This window comes from Falco biarmicus, chromosome 1 (assembly GCF_023638135.1).
Source record: "Falco biarmicus isolate bFalBia1 chromosome 1, bFalBia1.pri, whole genome shotgun sequence".
Taxonomy (NCBI): Eukaryota; Metazoa; Chordata; class Aves; order Falconiformes; family Falconidae; genus Falco; species Falco biarmicus.
Window position 1 is genome coordinate 84,937,089 of NC_079288.1, and position 21,898 is coordinate 84,958,986.

At 35.5% G+C, this 21,898-nt stretch overlaps 1 protein-coding gene across 2 annotated transcripts in view; it reads right to left on the reverse strand.

The window, feature by feature from the left end:
- Positions 1-21,898, reverse strand: part of CTNNA2 (catenin alpha 2) — a 515,269-nt gene that overhangs the window by 9,236 nt on the left and 484,135 nt on the right. The window contains exons 17-18 of one of the 2 annotated variants that reach the window (XM_056359905.1): positions 20,955-21,089; positions 8,142-8,285 (exon numbers count right to left, since the gene is read on the reverse strand). In XM_056359905.1, the coding sequence (XP_056215880.1) occupies positions 8,142-8,285; positions 20,955-21,089 (279 nt within the window). The remainder of the gene's footprint in view (positions 1-8,141; positions 8,286-20,954; positions 21,090-21,898) is intronic. The other variant, XM_056359915.1, reaches the window with a different exon arrangement.

A 21,898-nucleotide genomic window follows, 5' to 3' on the forward strand; every position in this document is an offset into this window, starting at 1 on the left:
AATAAGCTTGCTTTATCAGTCATTTTCATGCTACAACACTGCCTCAAAACTTTCAGAGTCTGTTACTGAAGGAAGATATTTGACATCAGTCTGAATGCTCAAACATCTGGAAGAATTCCTCAGACCAAGGAAGAAATCTTCAGTCAGCGCAGTCAAAGGAGTTTTATAGATGGGAACAGGATGTCACCCTATAACTTTGCCAGCACTATAGGTACTTATATTACACATTTTCTTTGCTAAGGCTGAATGTAGAGGAAGAAACACATTCTACAGCAACCTACAATAGACAAACATGGGAATGAGTCTTCTGCCATGATGGCTCACTTTTTTTTTCTTCTAAATCTGTCTCATTCTGCATAGAACAAATGCCTGGAGGATAGGATGTTGCCTACGATGCAATGTCATGGACAAAAAAATGGTTGTGTAATGGCCATCACGGTTACATTACTAATTGTAGCAAAATTAGTATAACCACATTTACAACTTTAAAATTATTCTGTCCCATGGAATAGTTTGATCTGAATTCTTGGATCATGAAGAGGAAAGAGATTTTTGTATGACTGATTTGAAGATAAGCTCCTACCTAATCTTCATGGAAAAGATAAAACATCTTCAACAAAGATGAAGTCCAAACTATATTTGACAGAACAGGCTAAGTCAAAACATAAGATATTTTGATGTTGTCAGGAGGCTTACTGAAGAGAATTAGAGTAAGAAGTCTGTCAAAGCTCAGTATCAGGCCCAGTAAAAAAAGTCATTCATTAAAAACTTTATGTAAGCTGTCTGTGTATTGCCAGGATTGTATACACCATTTTATACATGGATTCATATGCCGGGAGTCTACACAAAATAAGACATTGTCTGAACCTGATGTCACAGATAGAAAAGGACTTTGTCAAAAGCATCTCAGTACAAATTTCCACTTTCCTATCCAATTGCACTTAAGTCTGAAAGAGGAAATATAGGATATGTAACTAGTCTGGGCTACAGATCTCCCTCCTCCTGAACTGAGTTCTGACTTGTATGTAATTTGAAGACAGACATAATTTTTAAAAGCCAAAAATAACCTAGTGCTCTTTCAAATTGAATTTTGGAAACAAACCTTTTGTTCTTTGTCTAGAGAACAGGTATAATAACAATAAAAACCATGTCTTAAGAGTCTTACCTGAAGGGAGTCCAAATCATGTCTGGTTGGCTGGAAATTCTACTCAGTGACAAAATACAGGAGACTTTGGATAAAAAAAAAACCAATAAAGCATAGAAATACTATATTCTTTACATGAGGATGTGTTTTCTCTTGCTATTCCCCCTGATTTTGTCACAATGAAAACAAAAAGAAAAGCAGCATAATGCAGGATTTCAGATTGCAATGCTGAGAAATGTGCTATTTTCCCAACTTCTCTTTTAATTTGTAAAAGTGTCAGTATGGTATCCATATGTGAATTATCTCCGTATCTTCAACTGTGAGGATCTGTCACATTCTGAGGCAAATTTGCTCCTTCAGCTAGCTTCATATCTGTAAAGTAACGCTTGCCTAGGTCAGCACAGAGACACTTTGAAGATAGCTGCTCTACAAGCATAGCTGGCTTTTCTTAGAAAAGAGCTTGGAAACAATGCATCAAACAGAGTTAAAATGAATAAAACAAAATCCTTTTGTAGAATGGAAGACAGTACTAGGACAATTGTTCCTTGCTTCCTAACATTTGCCTGCTGTTGTTCATATATATTTTATGTCTCATAGAAGCAGATAAAGGGCTTGATCATTCAAGATATTGATCACTTCTGAGGTGCTAAAAGGCTTTTACTTCCTTGGAGTTGAGGGTCCTTGCAGTATCACTCAACTCACATAAAATGTTCCTTTCTCTCATTCCCTGACCACTTTCCAGGACTTTACAAGAGTGTGCAATGAAATAAAGAAATAACATTGAATCTCCACAGTAGCCTTTCAGAGTGAGCCCCATTTCAGCTTTTCAGAAAAGACCCAGCACTGACAGAGCTAGTTTAACAATATATGGCAACTAACCTGTAAAGGAAATTCTAACATTTTATTCTAAATACATTTTATTCACAATTCACTGTTCTATTTGTTTGACCAACTCAATGATTAAATAACATTCAGTAAGTGTTTCTTACTAGGTTTTTTTCCTGGTCAATTACTGAATGTACAATTTGTGAATGCATTAATTCATTAAATTTTTTACTTTAGCTAAGTCTAAATGTTATTTTAAACCAGCAAAATATGTAAAAATTACTGGAGACTGTAAACAAATGAAACCAGAACAAAACAGAAACAATTGTAAAGGCTGTTGCAGTTCACAAGGAAAGAACAAGCAAAGATAACAGCAAATTAAGAATAAATTGGAACGAGTAAAATCTTGCTCTCAATTGTGAAAGCTCATTTTTATTATTCAGGTTTTAATATGTGAGTATTCATATAATCATAGAATACTTTAGGATGAAAAGAAACTTTTGAGGTCACCTAGTCCAATGCCCTGTTCAAAACAAATTGAATTGGATGAGACTATACAGGATTTTGCCCAAATTCAGAGTATGTGTAAGGATAGATAGTCTCCCACATCTCTGGACTAGAGACCTCCACACTTGAATTTAACTACCCTCAAGGTAAAGCTTTTTTCCTTCTATCTAACTGGAATTTCCCATGTTAAAACTTGTGTTTGTTGCCCCTTTTCCTGACACCTGACACATCTGGCAAGTCTGGATCTGGCTTTTCTAGATCTTCCTGTTAGGTAGATGTAGATAACTATTTTCCCTTAGCCTTCTTGTCTGTATATGTGCAAATGTACCTAAAAGTATAGTGTAGATGAAGTTGGCAATCTCATTTTCACTATTACAAGAACAAGTGCCTTATCCAAAGGGAAAAAGTGAGTAACTGTAGAGGGGAGGAAAAAATATCGCCAATTATTGACAAATATTTAATAGCTCACTCAAGTTGGTTAAGTCCTGTAGTACTATCTTCAGAAAATATTCATGTTAAGAAACTTACTTGGTCTCCATTTTCTTTTGTGATTCAGTATTTTAGATAGTATTTTCTCTGAACAAGAAATGCAGTACTTATAGCCTCAATGATTCACATAACCCAAATGGTTTCTGTGCTTTTCACCTCAGGACATCTTCCCTACACAAAACCAAATTAATTCTACCACATGTCCAAATCTTCCCTCTAATCCAGAATTTATGGAAGGGAGATGAAAGTATAAACTCAGCTGTTATTTATAAGAGTGGTGAAATGAAAAATTTCTGCACTGGCTTTTACAATGTTCTTACTTAAATATTGTATGTTAGTCATGATTATCTATAGACTTGTCTGCCTTTACTTGGCATCAGAAAAATGTGACTAATTGTTTTTTTAATATTAGTCAGGATCCAAGAACTGTTCATAGCTGGTGGCACTAGGATCCCCAGAAGCATTTTTTTCAGATGTCTGTAACTGAACAGTTTTTCTAGGAATGCAGGAAAGAAAAATATGGCTGCTCATAAAAAACATTGAGACAGTGTGTTCAGTGACCTAGGCAAGGTTTTCAGTTTCCATTTCTATGAAAGAAGTTTTTCCTGCACTCATCCTACCTAATTCCAGGTGCTGGACCTTGGTGCATTCCAGGCTCCTTCTGTGCTTGGTGGAGAAGACCACGAACCATGGAGCACTAGAGATCTTCCATGGGTTCCTTTTCTATGGAGATGGGCCAGAGTACCTCACCTTTTAAATTATATTTAGAGATCTTAAATTGCGTTACAATCCTAAAGACAGTACAGTGAATCTGGGCAGAGATGCTCAACAACTACAAAATATTTGTCCTAGGATTTGACCCAACAGTCCAAGAATTCCAACAAACTTAATGAACATTTTTGACATTGATTTCCTTAATTCTTCTCTTTTGATTCCCAGAAGTGTCAAATGTGGGAAAACCACATACTACAAACACATCAGTCTCTCCAGCCTACAGAAACTAATGAGATTGGGGCCCCAAGAGATCTACTTTATATAGATAAAAAACCAATTTACATATTTATGTCCAGGAAAAAATAGGCAGTTTCCTTTCTCCAACAGCAAAATTCATAGAAAGTTTACGTCACTTATATATCAATATAAACCATCAAAAGACCCCCAGAGCTAAACCCCCTGACTCTATGCTTGTCTGAATACATGGTTTAATTCACCTGCCCATGTCTCTGTAATTTTTTTAAGATGTTACTAAATCTAACCAGTTGTCAGCATCTACCTGAAACAAGAATATCCCACTCTCTATAAATGGCCATTGATCACTACTAATTATAGAGGAAGCCTGGAGTGAACATCTCAGATATAGATGTTTACACTTGGCTAGATGAATTACTCTCCATATAGCAATGGAGATAAATAGTCAAAAATTCTCCATAATTCAAGTAAAATCTTACTGAATAATAAAATACTCATTTTCTTTACACCATAGACCTACTCGCATATTTTGCACAACTTGAGTGGGGTAGCCTCCTACTGTTACTGCAAGATTTTTTCCAACTATTTTTTTCCAACTGTACTTCTTAACTACAGTGAACTTTCTCCTGTTTTTTTAATTTATTTTTATTTGGCCATCCAGAGTGAAAACTGGAATATAGAATGGAAGACAGAAATGCTGGTCTTGAAAATTAACTGAGTCTTGAAGGAGGATGTAGTGTTTGAAACTCATCACGATTCTATAGGTCTTTTCTGCCTGGAGTGTGGCTCAGTATTCTCATTTCCAGAAGGGAAGCAATGACAATATTTGCTTCTGTTTTCAGTTTTACAAGGGTACACCATCATGTTTGCTTTGAGACACTCAGATGGGACTGGTAAAAATCCAAAGCATTATGACTGAACAGAATCATGTTTAATGTCTTTGAGATGCAATTGTCCCAGAAACAGAAAGTCCATGGTGTTAAGGCAGTCCTAGTTTTGCCTCCAACCACTATACTCGGCCCAAGAGCTATTGAGCGTTTTTGTTGACAATTCAAATGAACTGAGGCCAAAGTTTAAAAGGGCTGTACTTCAAATCAACACGAAGAGTCCTTTAGAATGCTGTGCACTATCATTGTGACTTATTTTGCTTAAGCAAAATTAAATCAAAAGTAATTCATTTTGAGTCAATGGTGTTATACCAGCCTAAAACTGCAGTGAGAGAGGGCAGGGTGATAAGCATCTATCTGCCAGCTGACATGGTTTGCTAACAGATGGTGCATTTCACAGCTCTCCCTCACTTCTCATATAGAAAAAGAAGGTAAGAACCAACCCACAAAGTTTTAATTCAACTTTTAAAAGAAATCAGCCTGGCAAATACCAAAAATTTGGGAATGTTACATAGCCATCTTAATTATACTGAAAAAATGTTTTATGCCTACATATGATCTTAAATCATTAAAGTATTGCTCACCCCTTTCCAGTATGCTATATGGGTATAAATATACTAGTTACTGGTTTTGCTTTGAGTCAGTAACACACGCTATGCTTGCAAACAGAAAACAGCACAATTTTTAAGCCTGCCTTATTGTAAAGTAACTTCCTGTTTGCAGAACTCTTACGAAGGTTTAGCACATTTAAATTAGCATATATTGGAGGAAGTTGCCTAGATATTTGCTTTGAAAGTTTTCATATTACACACTAAATTAAGTCAGCTGAAACCTAGGCCTTATAATATTTTACTTTAATTTATGTACATGTAAACAGTGTGCAGTTAAAACAAACACTGCAATTGACTGAATACATATTTAAGGCAAAGCTGTAAAATGCAGGAATCTGTGCACTTTAGACATTTTAATTTTTTTTAAAATCATAGAAGCCTATAAAATTATTTAACAGGGGAATTAGCTCAGTAAATATAAAATTAGGCTATTTATTCTCCCAGTGTTCAGTTATTCAGGCAAATTCACATCCTGGGGTTGCATGGACAAAAAATTGTTATTAGATTTGGCACAGACAGATTCCAGGTTAATTACCACAACAGTTTATGTCATTTTGAATATAATTCCCTCTACAAACTCCTTCCCCATACATGTCAGCCAGCTGCTAATTTGTTCATCTTGTAAAATAAATTTAGAGAGCAAATTTCTTTGGATTTAAAGTAAGCCACTGACATCCACAATACCCCCTCAGTGCTGAGCACGGTCTCTAATTCACCAGAATTACTGAATGATACCAATTCTGATTTCCTTTTCTAAATCCTTCCATCACTTAAAAAAATATTTTCCCTCTCTATGCCACAAAAATACTTTTGTATCATTGAAGCGAGAGTAGGGGCATTGTATAGTTGGTCATTACATTTTACCAATTCTGTGCAAAAATTAGCCTCCTGCATTATGAAGCACAATTATGTGCAAAGACAATTCTGTAAACTCATCAGCAAAGGATGTGCTTAGGATCTAAATTAAATTTTACCTCAAAGCATTTGCTTCTGGAAAGAAAAAAACTCAAATTGTCTTTAACAGCAGCAATTCCTATAAAGTTTTCCCAGTGAAACATTAGAGATTGACTTACTTGCTCTTCCTTTCCTACCAGAGAGATCAAAGTTTGTTAAGGAAGCTAAATTTGACAGACAAATTCTTGGTCTTACAAAGGATAGATTTGGAGACTTCATTGATTTACTAAAGGAATAAGCAGTAGTAATAAAATTCCTTGCACACATTATTCAAAGCTAGAAAAGCTAGCACCTGTCAGGGAGCCAAGCTTTCTATTCTTCATCCTTATTTTTCTCTCTGACAGGAAGGGAAGCTGTCATTAGTGAAAGTTTTGGTAACTTTGTAACCAAGACTTTCATCCTCCCAGAATTTCATTCAACTCTCCTATGCATTGATAGAAAGAGCATCACTGAGACATCAGGGAGGAATATCTATCTATCGCTACTGATCAATCCCCAATACATGCTGCTAACCAGAAGATGGAATGGTCCGCATCCTATACCTGTTGCCTCAAAGCCACCTAGTCACCTGAAAATAGACTAAATCACACTTCATCAATCAGACTATGGACCATCTCCACTGAAAAGGCTGTGATCGCACTCTCTTTGATTTATAGAGTATGCGTTTCTGCCTTTTAGTGCCTTTCACTGAGATATGACAAGACCCCACACAGAGCTGGTAAAGAGCTTTAAATGAAAAAGAACAGCAATATTTGCAGCATCCCTAGGGGCCAAAATCTTCATGCGGTCCTTCTTCTGCCCTTCAATATGAGAGCTCTGACACCGTGACAGCTTTAATAGATACCCAAGAGGCAGAACAAGAAAGGAAGATCTTTGTAGTCCATCTTGTCTTTTTTAAAATGCTGAGGGATATTAAAACAGTGAAGCAGTAATACTTGGGGCCAAGGGAAACAGGTAATAAGACAGTGCTTTAAAGTAAAATAGTAATGTTTAGGAAGTGACACAAGAAAAACACGAAGAAATTCAGTTAGAATATTTCTGCCCACAGTTCTTATCACAAGAAAAAAAATCAAACGCTTCAATTTATAATTTCAAAGGTTAAATCTCAGTTACATCTTCTGGGGATTTCTTGCTTAATTTTACATCTTCCACAACTTACTTTTGAATTTTATTTCATCTACAAAATAGGCTTTATAATTGGCCTATTGTTAATACATAGCTTCATAAACATTCTAGATAAAGCAAATAAAAACAGTAACAGAGAATATAGAGAATAAAAATCTTGTGCTGTATAAACAGGCATTATCCACAGTTAATAATGACAAATGTAACACCATCTATCTTTAATCACAAAGTACTTTATAAAAATTATGGCCCAGCACTACTGTAATTAAATTAATGGAAGCTTAGTAATTGAGTTCAAGGGGACTAGAGCCTGCCTTTTCACAATGCAAGATAAACATCGAAGGATCAGTTTAATCTCCAGTAAATGGGCCACCTCTGCAAACAAAGGTGATCATTGCTTTACAGATGACATTAACTCTAGGACTTCAGAAGAGGAAGGAAATAATTTTTTGCAGGTGACTAAGATAAGACATGCAATTCATTCTGGGTTATGTTTAATTTTTTGGTTAATTATAAAACAATAAAAAAAGCTAGCTAACAACAACAACAAAAAAAATATCCCCCATTCTCATGTCTTTTCCCTCCACCCCCCAATCTATAAAGACAGATATGAAACAGGAGGTTACTCACCGTCGAGGAGTCACTGCTTCCGGTCTCAAGCGTAGCTCCCTCAGCACAGGTGGGTGGGTGGGTAGAAAGTTGACTAGCCCTGCCCCCATCTATGACATCACACTCTACCTCATAAAAGGTAGTGAAAGTGCTCTGAACTCCAGTCTGATTTCCGAGAGATACAGAAAAGAGATAGTGAGAGAGAGAGCAAGGGAAATATTGTGCCGTAGCGTAGAGGTGAGGAGAGAGGAAAACATGTGCTGAAGGAGCTATGCTTGGTCAAGGAAACAGGGACTCTTCCACGATGAGTGACCCCGCTGTCTGCTGGTTCCTCTCACTTGCTCCCATAGCACAGGTTAAGCATGCAAGCCCTACAGGGTTTGCTGATTGGGAAAGGGTATAAAATTTGGCACCTTTTGATGAAAACCAGAGAGGATAGAAAGCTCTATCCACATTAAAATCTGATTGACATTAGATTGAGCATCAAATTGGTTAAAAGACCTCCAAGCAGCACAATTTTGTGTATGGTTTTGAACAGCCGAACTGCACAAAAACATAAACACTGATGCAAGCAGCTGAAATTCCAGTGACTACAACTGGAATTACACTTGTGTCCACCCGTGCTGAATAAACATTAGACAGTCCACACCTCTGAGCTGCCCCATAATTGAGTAAGCCAGAGGACAGGCCACCAACATCACTACGTGAAGGTCAGGAAAGAATTATATTTTTTTCACATTGAAAATGAGAACTGGCAAACTGTGCTGAAAGAACAAGTGAGGGAAGTATAAAAAATCTGGGCATACATTTATTTACAGAGCACACTTTAAAGTTCCAGAAAATATCAACAAAATTTCAAAGAGGTAATGTTTTTCAACACTGTACATTTTCAGACAATGACAACCTTATAGGCTGAAGCACATTATTTTTTCCCAAACAATTTTCCAAGAATTGAAACTGGAGGGCTTAAAATGGGATATTCATTCTACTTTATTATAAATGGAATTTTTATCATCCAAATTCTGGAAAAGCAGGTTTGAGAGTAAACATAATTGCTTATATTATCCACCAGTATTTTCATAATAACCTAGCTGTATACTAAAATTAAAAAAAAAAAAAAAAGTATACGCTGTTAAACCTCTCAATTAAATGAAACTGCTTAGAGAATGGGGGACTATTCAGTGCCATTACAGAGTGCTAGCATAAGATCCTGCCTTTTGGAAGAGGAAAAATTATTGCTTCTTAAATCTCTTTGAAGAGCATGTATTATAAGCACACAGAGTTAATATTGAAGTTTTCCCTTAAGCTTTTTGTTGCTACAATCATCATGTAAATTCTAACCTAATAATGATTATTTTTTCAGTCTTAGTAACGATTAATGTGTATTCCCTGCTCTGTTTGTGTGCTCTGTTTTTCTCTCCTTTCCTCCTATTAAAAAAAGAAACTCTGTGACTAATGCCTAGTACCAGTCACTTCACCTAAAAACAGAAGTACTTTTCTTCTTTACTGTTGAAACTTTGATCATAATCTAATCCTGCAGTATCTGAAGATGCAACTTTAAACCAGTATATTTGTGGATTTTAAACCTCGACAAATCAGCTAGTCCAGTAGACTAAATTAAGAGCTGTTGTGACTGTTAAAGATGATAAATAACTTCAGGAACACAATGCAAAACTAGGCTGCATCTGAGTAATGCAAAGTGATGATAGTGCTGTGAATTTCAGTTGATAATTGAATTAAACATATGTCTGTCTGATTTCTCACTACCTCATCTTGATTTCAAACTATTTGTATGTATGAAGATAGTGGGAAGAAAAAAGGTTTCTGGTACCTTGTTTTTCATCTACTCCTTATTAACATGTATGCCTACTAGTCTGCCAAATAGAAAAGAAAAATTGAATTTTTAAAGGGTTTTATGGTAAAAGGTACCAAGTGGAATTCAGTTAATTCATGACTTAGGTAACCTATGACTTGAATATTGCACCACACTTGTTTTTGCCAAATAAAGTAGGAATATATTTTGAACTACTGTGACCACTAGACCTTATGAAGCCTAAGCAGGATTGCTCATTCTGATAAAGATAAGGATGGCCAGAGGATGTAGCCTTAAATATGAGAAATATTACACTTGTAGTAGCAGTTCTAAGATGTTCTATAAAGAAATAAATTATATTTTATTGGAATAGAAATGTATGGAAGTAGCACAATTAAATCCTGGAAGAGAGTGTGGCCAAGAATATTCTCCAGTAACAACACAAGATGAGAAATATGGAGAAATATAGCAGATTCCATCATGATAATGTGATACAAAAAGTTCAATAGATTAGGTGGAAGATAATATGCTGGATAGTATTTTGGGGCTAGCACTGTTCAATCTGAAATATTATTTTGACCTCCTTAGTACGATATCTGTAGTTGATAAAGGGAAAATTAAGGGAAGAGCAAAAAAGATGACTGACCCATGAACATACACAAGAATACATTACTGGCCTAAACATTTAACAAAAGCAGAGAAAGAATATACCTGAACGAAAACATTTTTTAAATTTATGTACATTCAAGAAAAAAGGGAAATATTCCAAGTGTTCCAAGGAATACAACTGAGATTAATTAAATGAATGCATGGAAATGCAGAGAGACAGTAAGTGAACAATTTACTATAAAGTATTTTCTTAAGGGACAGAAGTTAAGCCTAACAGCATAAGACAATCATGTGAATGCAGATTAAATCATTGATTTAAACACTTGCACCCAGGCACCAGAAATCTATATATATATAGACTATATATAAAAAAAGGGTCCATGTTCACTCTGACATCAAAGATCTATCACACAAAACAACAAAGTGCTTGCTTTCTTGCTTAAAAAGATGGACAGACAATTTGGAATGGGAAGGCACCACAAGGTACCAGTGGCTGCTTTCTATAAAGTTTGAGTACAGCAAAGCTGTGACAAGCTGAAGAGTACCAACGGTGCAGAAACATTGTATGCACTACCAGTAGACCTACAGAAGGTAAAAACGGATATATTTTAAGAAATTGAAACAACAGATTGAAAAAAATCCGTAAAAATACCAAGCTGATGCACACCATAAAAGTTTGAGACCTTCACACAGACCCACCTCCGGCCCAAAGATGTCCTGTTGCTGTAGTGGATCATCTTGATGGACAAATGGAAAAATCTTTGTTGCTTATTATCTGAGCTGAATGCTGAAACATGTAACATCCCATCTGAGACTGAGTAAAACTGTAACTTCCTTAATCATTTGACAAAGGGAATGCTAAAACTATTTGCCGGTATAAAAAAAGATGAAAATGCTTCTGCAGTATTTTGAATGATACTGATGCTCTAATTATAGAGTTCTAATTTGGTCTTTGACGAGAGTTAGGACACATCACTTATATGCTTCATCTTATTTTCTAGTGATACTATTGCCTACCCTGGTAACCTAGTTCACAAGGTACTTTGATGATGTATTAATCAGAATTATAAAGAATTGATGTTAAAAGAAAGCATTTAAGAATATTTAATGGTAAGAGGTTAGGACTGATTTTTCTGATACTGGATAGGTTTTTACTTTGATTCCATATCAATATCTTCAATACATTATACAAAAGAAACAATTTTTGTTGATGCAGCTGATTATCAGTTATGTAAGATTAATGATGTGATATAAGAATAAGCATATTTTTCTCTTTCCTCTGTGAGGTTCATAAATAATAATAGTAAGAGTAATAATAATGTGCTCCAAGTGTGGAAAAAAATATTTCAGAGGTTAAAGATATAAGGCAAATTTTAAACTTCCTCACGCAGTTTGATCCCTTCCTAAAGGCTATTATAGTGTCCTACATTTAAAGGAAATATGTTCCTATTGTGAGTTTTATTAAATATTTTGTTGTAAGGTGTTTTGTTCAGTATTTGCAATTGATTCTGTTCTGGCTGGAAAAACCTGTTGATGCTTTCCCTTGAGGGTATGTCTTCTTGTCTGTGAGTATTTCTCTGTGTGTTACTCATCTGCAACACAGGTTGTCAAGAACCATAATTAAAGTCAAAGAAACTGATGAGTCTGAACTGAAGTTGTTATTCTTTTAATATCTGTAAAAGCATCATCTGGTAGTATTTTTAGAAGTGAGACTAAGTTTTACCACAACCCAAATCAAGAAGTTAAATAATTGCAAGAGCTAAAAGATGTACTTCTGTATAAGAAACAGTCCAAAATCTCCTATTCTGTGTTAAATCTGTCATCATGTAAGTTCAGTTCTCCATAATTCCCATGTGCAAGAAACAAACCTAATAATTTTTATTTAAAGCCTCAGGATGTACCTATTAGCAAACCTATGCTGTGCATGAAGGAGGCCAACTGAGAATGCCCCAAGGGAAAAGAATTCTTATTTAATACAAAATAGTGAAGCTTGGCTCCAAACTACCTCCTTTAAAGGCAGTAAGACAGGAAAAGAAGTGAACATGAGACAGCACTGAAGTCCTTTCTTTCTTTATAGTAATTTTTTACAGGAATAGTCCTTTAGGACCATACCTCAGGGTACGTTAGAATGTTCTCTAAGCCTTGCTAATTATTGCAGGGCTGGTGCAATTTGTGTATCAGAAAGCCATAATGTTCTCATTTTCTTCCCATCTCATTCATCATGGTCTGGAATACGAAAACAAGCTGAACTGAAACTATAACTGCTGTAGCAGGTGGGCTTGGGATTTTAGAGTGGTTACTATTTTTAAAACAAACGCAGTATGTAATGAAGAATATACATTAGTACTTCCTTCAATTCTCTAATATTTTTCTATGTTCATATGTGTTTCAGGCCTCAGTCTTGAATCCATAACACTTTGCTTTGCTCTCATGGAATTAAATGGCTTAACATCATTTGGTATCAGAAATGTTTTTCTTTGCAGCAAACTCTTCTAATGAGAAATTTCAGTAAATGTAATCTTCAGAAATTCATGAATATTTGCTACTGGATAAAGCAAAGAACATGTTCCCTGTAGCCAAAATGTTTCTTAATAAGGATAAACATCTGACCCGTCTAAATTTTAATCTACTAAATGTAGACATATAGGTGGAGTGCATGCTTCTTGTCTCCATGAATATATTCTAATAAAGACAAGTGCAGTGTGATTTTGCCTTGCAAATGAAATTCTAGATAACATCTTTCCATTTATGCAGGATATATTGTTTCATATTTATGTGTATGTGTGTTTCCATGTGCATTTGTATACAATGAGGTATTATCTTAGTCATGAAAATAGCCTTATATCAAACCATTGTAGCTTCAAAAGAACTGAGATTATTTCATTATTTTTTTTGTTGAAATTTTCAGTTCTGTCTTAAGCTCATTCATCTGCTTTTCCTTACATAATGTAAACTCTGCCCACCACCAATCCACCTTCACTCAGCTGCTTGAAGACATAACCATAACACTAACAAAAACAAATCAACCTTTCCAAAGTTTTGTGATATTCTTTATTCTTTATGTGGAACATGCTTATGATCCCCCAGATGCCCAAAGCTCAGGATATTATTGTCCAATCAAGTTATAAAGGCAAATGGTTATAAAACCATGTGAACTCACAGATGTAGAAATAAGATCCTATGGGATCTTTCACTTAACTGAATCAAAATGCTGTATAAACGTCACTTGAAAGAGCTCTCTGGAGGTCTCTTGAACAACCTTCAACTTGAAATGAGTTCATTACCAACAGTAGATCCACTCAGCTGCTGCAATGTCTCCCTGGGACTTGAATCCCTCCAAAGATGCCAACTGCATAAACCCTCTGGGCTTCCTAGACCACAGTACTTTTACTGGGAAGCAACAGATGAAATTAATCTAATGAGCTAAATCTTTATTATTGTTACATATTTGGAGGAGGTATTGTAAATGGTTTTAGAACCACTACAGATAATCTGTTTATGTCTTTTTCTTTTTTCTATCCATCTTAGAGGTGTTTCATAGGATAATTAGGAATTCTTCACTGTTTTAACTTTCAAAAAGCTCTAAGATGGTGTTTCCATAAAATACATCATACATAATGAATATACGACCATGAGGGTTTTTACTAGTACTCATTTTGATTAACCTGCACAACTCACTGATGCCTTTATCCTTTAGGAGTAGTAAATTGCCTCAGTGTCCTGATGATAATTTTTTTATTTTACCACATCATCAGGTAGTCCCTTTTTTGGACAATGTATTGAGGGATACAGCCTATGCCAGCAGGAGCTGAAGACTCCTTTGTTAGTAAAAAATAGAAAAGCTAAAAACCAATTTGTTCCAGATAAAGGCTTATCAAAACCTGTATATTTAGAAGTATCACATGCTTCATGTAGCCATAAATTTTAGAACATAGTACACTTACTATGGCTTTATTTTACCTTCTCACATATCAATATGTCTGCATACATTCAAACACATATGCAGAGGTTAGTTAAATATATCCCCATCCCAAAAGGCACAGCTGAAATGTCTCCCTGTATTTTTCATTTCCTTCATTTCTTCCAAAGCAGATGCCCTGAGCTAGTTGAATATACACTGCAAATAAAGTCTCTCACTTTCCCCACCTAGCCCTAGCCTTCCTGTTCTGGAAGCTGTCTTTTTACAGTGGTAACTTCAGGCCTGAAATAAAGACCCTACTTTTTTATTTTGTCTCCTCACTTGTCCTACTAGAAGAGTAGATATTATTGTGGAGTCCAACCAACTTTATGGTCCTGAGTTTATCTTATTCCTTTTCCACGACTGCAATTCTTTGATTTCATATTCCTATCTTGCTTTTGGTTGGGCTTTTTCTTCCTGACTCTTTCATATGTCATATTTCAAGTTCCTTGGCTTACTTCCTTATTACTTCCAAAGTCCTCTCCTTTACCCACTGCTTTCATTCCATGTCTCAAAACAGAACTCCTGTCCACCAACTCCATTGTAAACAAATATAATTCCATCAGTCCCATCTTACATTATTTTCTCAGCATTAGTACATATGATATACTGTTCATATTTCCAAACTCCCTTTTAGCCATTCTAAATGTTTACTATAGTCTTGTGGGTAAACATGAAAAACAACTTGCAAAACCCCCCCAAAACCAAAAAACAAACAAACAAAATAAAAAAAAACCACCACACCTAAATTATTAAATTAAACAAGAAAATCATAAAAATCAAATCATAAGCAGTTTAGTGATTATCTATAGGGTCCATGGGTCCATCTTTCTCTTCTCTTTATCAATTTGAGTATATTCACTTGTGTTATATCCATTGTCATGTATTGCCATAACCCAAACCCTTGTCTTGCAATGATGTCAGCTTAGACATAGGACTGTATCACTTCTTTGTGGTGCATAATTCTTTGGGCATCCACTGTCCAAGAAACATGAACACAGCAATTATTTAGGTGTAACTGCTCTTACCCTCAGCTCCAAATAAATTGAATCACTAGCAGTAAAACCCACAAAATTTCTATTAGTGATATCAATCATTAATGACAGCTAGGTCTTAGCTCAGGTGTTTTCTACTGAAAACACTGACAGCTTGCCAATCCAGGCAGTGCAGCCTAGAAATATCTAGAAAGTCTGGTTTTGTCAGACTGTTCCTGTGAGTATACTTCATGTAGCATTCTTCCATGTCTGATATAAATTAACAGTAAAACTTATTTTTTTGCTAGCTAAGTAACAGGAGTAACCTTTTTGTTCTCCTGAGAATCTTGAATAAAAGGAATCCTACAGTTTTGTCCATTGGCCAACTCTCCCTTCAGCAAACCTTTTTTTACATAGTGCTAATTTTTTGCCTGATTCAGGAGGTATTAAATTGCTTTATTTACCAAACTCCAAAACAACACTTTCTCCATACTCTATAAGAATTTTAAATGTAAAGGTTCTCCCTGATTGCCTAGTTGAAAACAAAGAAAAAACTCTAGAAAGGCTTTCTGATGCGGGGAAATGAAATAACACATCAGTGGCTCTTAAATAACTGTTTATGCATAGGCTCTTAATCCAAATTCTATGAAAGACAGCCTTACTCACTTTTAATAGCAGGTGAACTTCAAATCACCTGACTTTGAGTCTATAGAATTCGTAAGTAGCAACTTATGATACTTCACTGGCCATACACGTACCAACTTGCTTTTACAGCACAAGGTAGTTTATGGTGATTTGGGCTTAAATGAAAGAAAAGAAGGACCTTTAAACCATTTTGGTTTAAAAGATGTAAGATCCATTGGCAGAATTGGTAGGGAAACTGTTTGCCAGCTCACCTGAAATAACTGCTGGATGCACACTATTATTTTGTGATAAATAATGAGGCTCATTCATTTTTGATGACTAGCTATTTCCAGTTACCTTATTCTTATCACTACTCAAGAACAAACATACAATTATTTTGAAGTATATCCCATATCTGTTAAGATTTTTACATAACCAACCTCCCAGTCCAGGAATTTTCATAACATCCTACCCAAATTTAATGGAGGCTCCAGCCTTTTTACCTTCCTTTCCCCCAAAGCCCTCACTTAAATTCACCAAGATCAACATGTTATAAGAATTATAAATATATAAAGATTATAAGAATACTTCTTTTAGTATAGTAGCTGAGCCTATTATGCAAATATAAATAGGCATTTGAAAACAATTGGAAACTGGACCCAGATAAAGTTTATGTTTGGACTGTGCTTTGGCTGTTGATCCAATATTTTTGGACAGTGTTCAAAGGTATATGGCTGTTACTCTGTGTGACACTGCATATCTACCTGGCTCAGAAGTTTAAGACTCTTTGAGCAAATTTTCTGATAATACAGCTGATTGTATCTGTGGAGCTCTATATCAAAACAACATGATAGGGGGCTGCCTTGGATAAGGGATTGTCTTAGATTCTGTCTTTAATCTGCAGGGAAGACTCTAGTAACTAACTTATGTACTAACATAAACAAGAATTTAAAAAAATGCAAGTTCATAGCCTAAATGGGTAGTAGGTAAATGAGCTGGTTAGCTTCAGAGAAGCAGTAAACAGAACAAGTGGATATTTATTCTAGAGTAAGAAATGAATATATAGATCTGTTTTATTGTAATGGCCTAGCTAACAAGTCGGACAGAAACACTAAAAAAATAAAGCAGCCCTAGAGATAGAAGAAGTCTGAATTTTTATCCAAATAACAAACATCGTGCTTAAAACCAACACTACTCAACAAAAGCAGCTAGCACAAAAAGGCTATCTATCAGCAAGAGCGAAATATATGTAAATGATATTTACTTCACTGAGAGTAGCATATGCTCAGCACCTCAGAGGATTCATTCCAATACAATAGTGCAACTGATTATGAAGTAAACATACATTACATTAAATAAACTAAGGCAAGAGAGAAAGAAAATTATTTTGAAGTGCTTATAGTCTGTGATTTTTGTAAAGAAAGTTGTTTATTCTTAGAGAAGAGTTAGAAATTGAATATTCAAATTTAAAATTACAGAAACATCTATTTGTTTATGGACCATCGTCAAAAACACTATTATTAGGAAAAAGGGTATTATCTACATAGATTAGAAATTAAAAAAATATTTTCCATTTTTTAAATATTAATTCTTTTTTTGCTTTTATCTAACTTCCTCCTCACCCCTTTTCTTTACTTTCTTCCCTGTAATATTCTTCAAGTTTACAAGGCTCCACACTGAAGAACAGGTATCATATAGTTTTTCTCTATTTTAGTTTTCAAAACTCAACTGGAATCAGGAATTGATTTTCGCTTTGCAACATAAAGGACTGAATTAACAGATAATCTAAATTGGCTTTGCTCCATTGATATTAATAAAGTTACGCTGATTAATGCTAACTCTCAATTGCCAGATCTTGCTTATCTGGTGAAAATAATTTTGCTATCTGCATGCAGGGAATTTGATGGGAAAGATCAAAAGAGAGAAAGAGCTGGGGGAAAAGGAATGGAAGAAAGAAAGGGAAAAATAACAGTGAGTGCTTTACTGAAATAATTTACACTTCAGGAGTGTGACATTTGCTTACTTTTTGATCTGTTTTCCTGTTTGCAGCAAAGTCAATGATGCCAAAAAAGAATCCCTTCATATGCTATGCTAGTATCATATCACTCTATAGAGTAAAAAGCAAACAAGATCAGCTTTATGCTTATTTTCAGAGATAAACCATACTGAACTACTGAGTCTTGTGAGGAAAAAAGAAATAGAACTTCCACCAAAGGATATATAGCTCATTATATGTTATGTACACAGTATTTTTGAAGTTGTTGCAACACATTTTTCTCTAACAGAACTGTAAGAACTGTAGGGTTCCTTTCATCTGTCTTTTAGGTTTTAATTGGTTTTATGTCTCTTTCCTTTTTACATAAACATACATATGCCCACACATAGATTCATACATACATATGCATACATTTCATTTATAAATATTATTAATATTCTTGATAATGCAAAAATTCAAGCAGAGACTGTACTCCCCATAATAGTTCTGAATCATAATTCATATTTTGGGTCAATCTTAGCTATACTGTGTTTCTTTGTAAACACAGTAGTAAATTACAACATTGTAATAATCATCCGGGCACTTGATATTTACATCAAAACACTTAAATATAGTGCAGTCACATAAACTTACTTCTGTAGTCATAGGTTGGGAAGTTTGATTTCTGGGTTTCTATTGTCTTTCTAACATTGTACTGTATGCAAGTTGCCAAATAATGGTATTTCATTTTAATGTAAATAAAATACTGTTTATTTGTAATTGGCTATCCAAGAGAAAATGAAGAAGAATATGGAAGCAGAAGCAGCAAGTAGACAAGCAGATGTAGATGTGCACTTGGATATCAGATCTCTGGATAGCAAAGGAGCATACAGTACCCAGCACCTTGAAGACAAACAGCTTGGAAAATGCTACTAGGGAAGCACTGTACTGTGTGTTATACCACATAACAAGATAATGCTCTCAAAAAGGGATGCACAGGAGTTCAACTCTCTATACCACCTCCTGTTCAGAGCAACAGCAGAAGAAGAAAGCTCGGCAATCTTAAAATTTTCTGTATGTCAGCACTACTGAGTCTTTGGAACAGACCCAAATAATTTCTGTGGCTGAAGCTAGTTTTTCTTTATCTGCAACTGACTGTAAAAACCCAACCAAACAGAAACACAATGGTGGTGAATCCTGGAAAGCAGCAGATGCTAACAATGCCAGACTGGAAATGATGAAGTCAAGCAGTTCGGCCACTTAAATTTTACAACGGATGGTGATGTTCCAGTAACGAATAGATGCTAGAGATTCACAATGGCTTATTCAGCATCCACATACACTGAATAAAGAGACTTGGAAAAGAAACACACACAACCACAGAAGCCAAGCTGGTAGAAGCACTGGTTTGGGTAATTGTTATAGATAGATGAATATGACAACTCAATGGGTATGAAAAGCTGGACCCAGATGGCAGTAGGTAAGAAAAGATCATAGCATTTACTATGAAGCATAGCTGTCAGCGATACAAGGTCAGATCACTCCATTAATATCAGGAAAATGGAAGAGGATCTTTTCATTGCTGTGGGAAGATCAAGGTATTAAAATTACATACGTACATACGTCAAGAAGTGAAGACCAATTGCAGGACAGACACAGGAACATTTAAGCAGCTCCTTTTAGGATTGCATATATGACTTCAGAATGTTTGATCCAAGAAAGCCTGGCAAATGGTTAAGACCTTCTATAGTGCTTTGCAAAAAATCAAAATGTTGTGTAGTTGAGAACTTTTGCTCTGACTTCTGACATGTTTGAGGAAGGCCAGTGATTTCACTGGGGAATGTTATGGATGAAATGAAGGGCACACGTTAACTGTCCTAGGAATCTTCGTACTTGATTGGGCTTAAACAATGAAAGGGTGCTTTTTCAAAACTGCATGTGAAAACAATCTTTCAAGTATCAAAGTTTCAAGTGTCTTGGGTCTCACAAATCACTGTCATTTTAAAAATACACTCAGGAGAGTGAAACATATTATACATTTACATACATGTGGCCTGTATTTGAGTAAGAAGATATCAAAGGTGTCATGGGGCTAATACTAGGGTGATCAGTTAAAAGAACAAAACAAGATAGTCATGAAGAGCAGCAATTGCTACTGCCTGGTTCTAGTAATCTCCCAGAGACACAGAGTCCAATGTTAGGAGAAGAAAGGAAAAAATACTTTAAAAATGTAGAAAATTCATAGGTTATAATATTACTGCTACTACACATACCTGTCTTTATTTCTAAAAAAGATTGTGCGTAAAATGTTTGTAGTGTTCATTGAAAATAACTGAGATAACTGGATGGGAATTAGAGTATAAAGTCATTGTGCTTGCCAATAGTATTTGAAAACAGCACGTGCATCAAAACTTAAAATATTTTGCTGGCCTTCCAGAGTTTTTGCTAAACCTAGTGTGCATTGGAACCTGAGTGAATGAAATCCCATTAGTCATCACCATCTTAACAATATGCACTTCGTATAGAGCTGGCATCTGCACAGAGGAAGGAAATTACCAGTACTAACAAAGGAAAGAAGATTTATAATGAGCAAATATACAAAAGCTCCAAATAATTATAATATTCCCAGCTTGGCAATGACTTTCTAGGCTATGAAATTGCTTTTCTTTTGGAAGAATGAAGACTTTACAAGGTTAGTATAAACAAAGGGTAATTGGAAAATCAAATTGCTCTATGCATGTTATTGTAAGGTCTGGAATAATGGCGATAACATTTTAAAAAGCTTGCTTATGAATCACTGTATTTTTGTTTTGTACATTATTGCCATCAAAAATTCTCCCTTTGAAGAGACATAAATGGCTAAATACAAATACCAGCTTACCCCTGATACAATAAGTTCTCCTCCCAGGTTCTGAACTTCTGCCTTCACTTTGCTGCAGATATTGAGTTGGTGGCAGTAGAGGGCAATGCGCTGCAGGTAAGCTAGCAGATCCTGTTTGCAGGCTGAGTCCGGGCACTACAGACAAAAGAAATATTTGTTTAGATGCAGCAGAGTTTATATGATTACACAGAAGTAATCAGAAGAAATAGTGGCAATGTGTTTGTGTTGGGTGGATCCATTTCATTTCGTCTTTACATGAGACGATGAAATGTGAAAACTCAAACTCTACCTTTCATTCAACTCAAGACTTACAAATTGTAACCTGAAGATGCCTTATATCTTTTTGAAAAAAGAAGAAACCTCTCTCTCAGCCACTAATGAAAGACAATGAAAATCATATGATTGCTATGTTTGTGAGGGAGTTTCACTTATGCTATCAGTTTGTACAGAACAGAAGAATCTATTGAGCAGCCAAAAGCCCAAGTCTGACCTGAAACTCCAAGTTGTCTTCTAGGTGAAGACACAACATGGACCAGTTAAAGCCCAGATAAACCCAGTTCTGACTGATTACATCCACTCTAATGCCAACTCTTGGCTGTCTTGCCAGCTTCTCTGGCATTTGTGCAGACCTTCAGAGGACACAGCTCTGCTTCAGACTTGGCAGAAGCCAAGCCCCTTACTGACACACCAAGGACCAGAGAGGCAGGAGTGAGGCTGCTTGGGTTTGGTATTGACAGATTTGGCACACTTATTGCTAATGCATAAATACCTTAATCTGTGCCAGAAGAAAATTATTTTCTAAAGTGTGACGTATTACAGAGTTTCTCAGCAGATGACATCAGTATGGCAGCCCTTCCCAAGCACATAATGAGATTAGCTGGTCTTTCTGCATGTCTAAGGGATATCTCTTCATACTAGATGGAAAGCTATCTACAGTCTTGCAC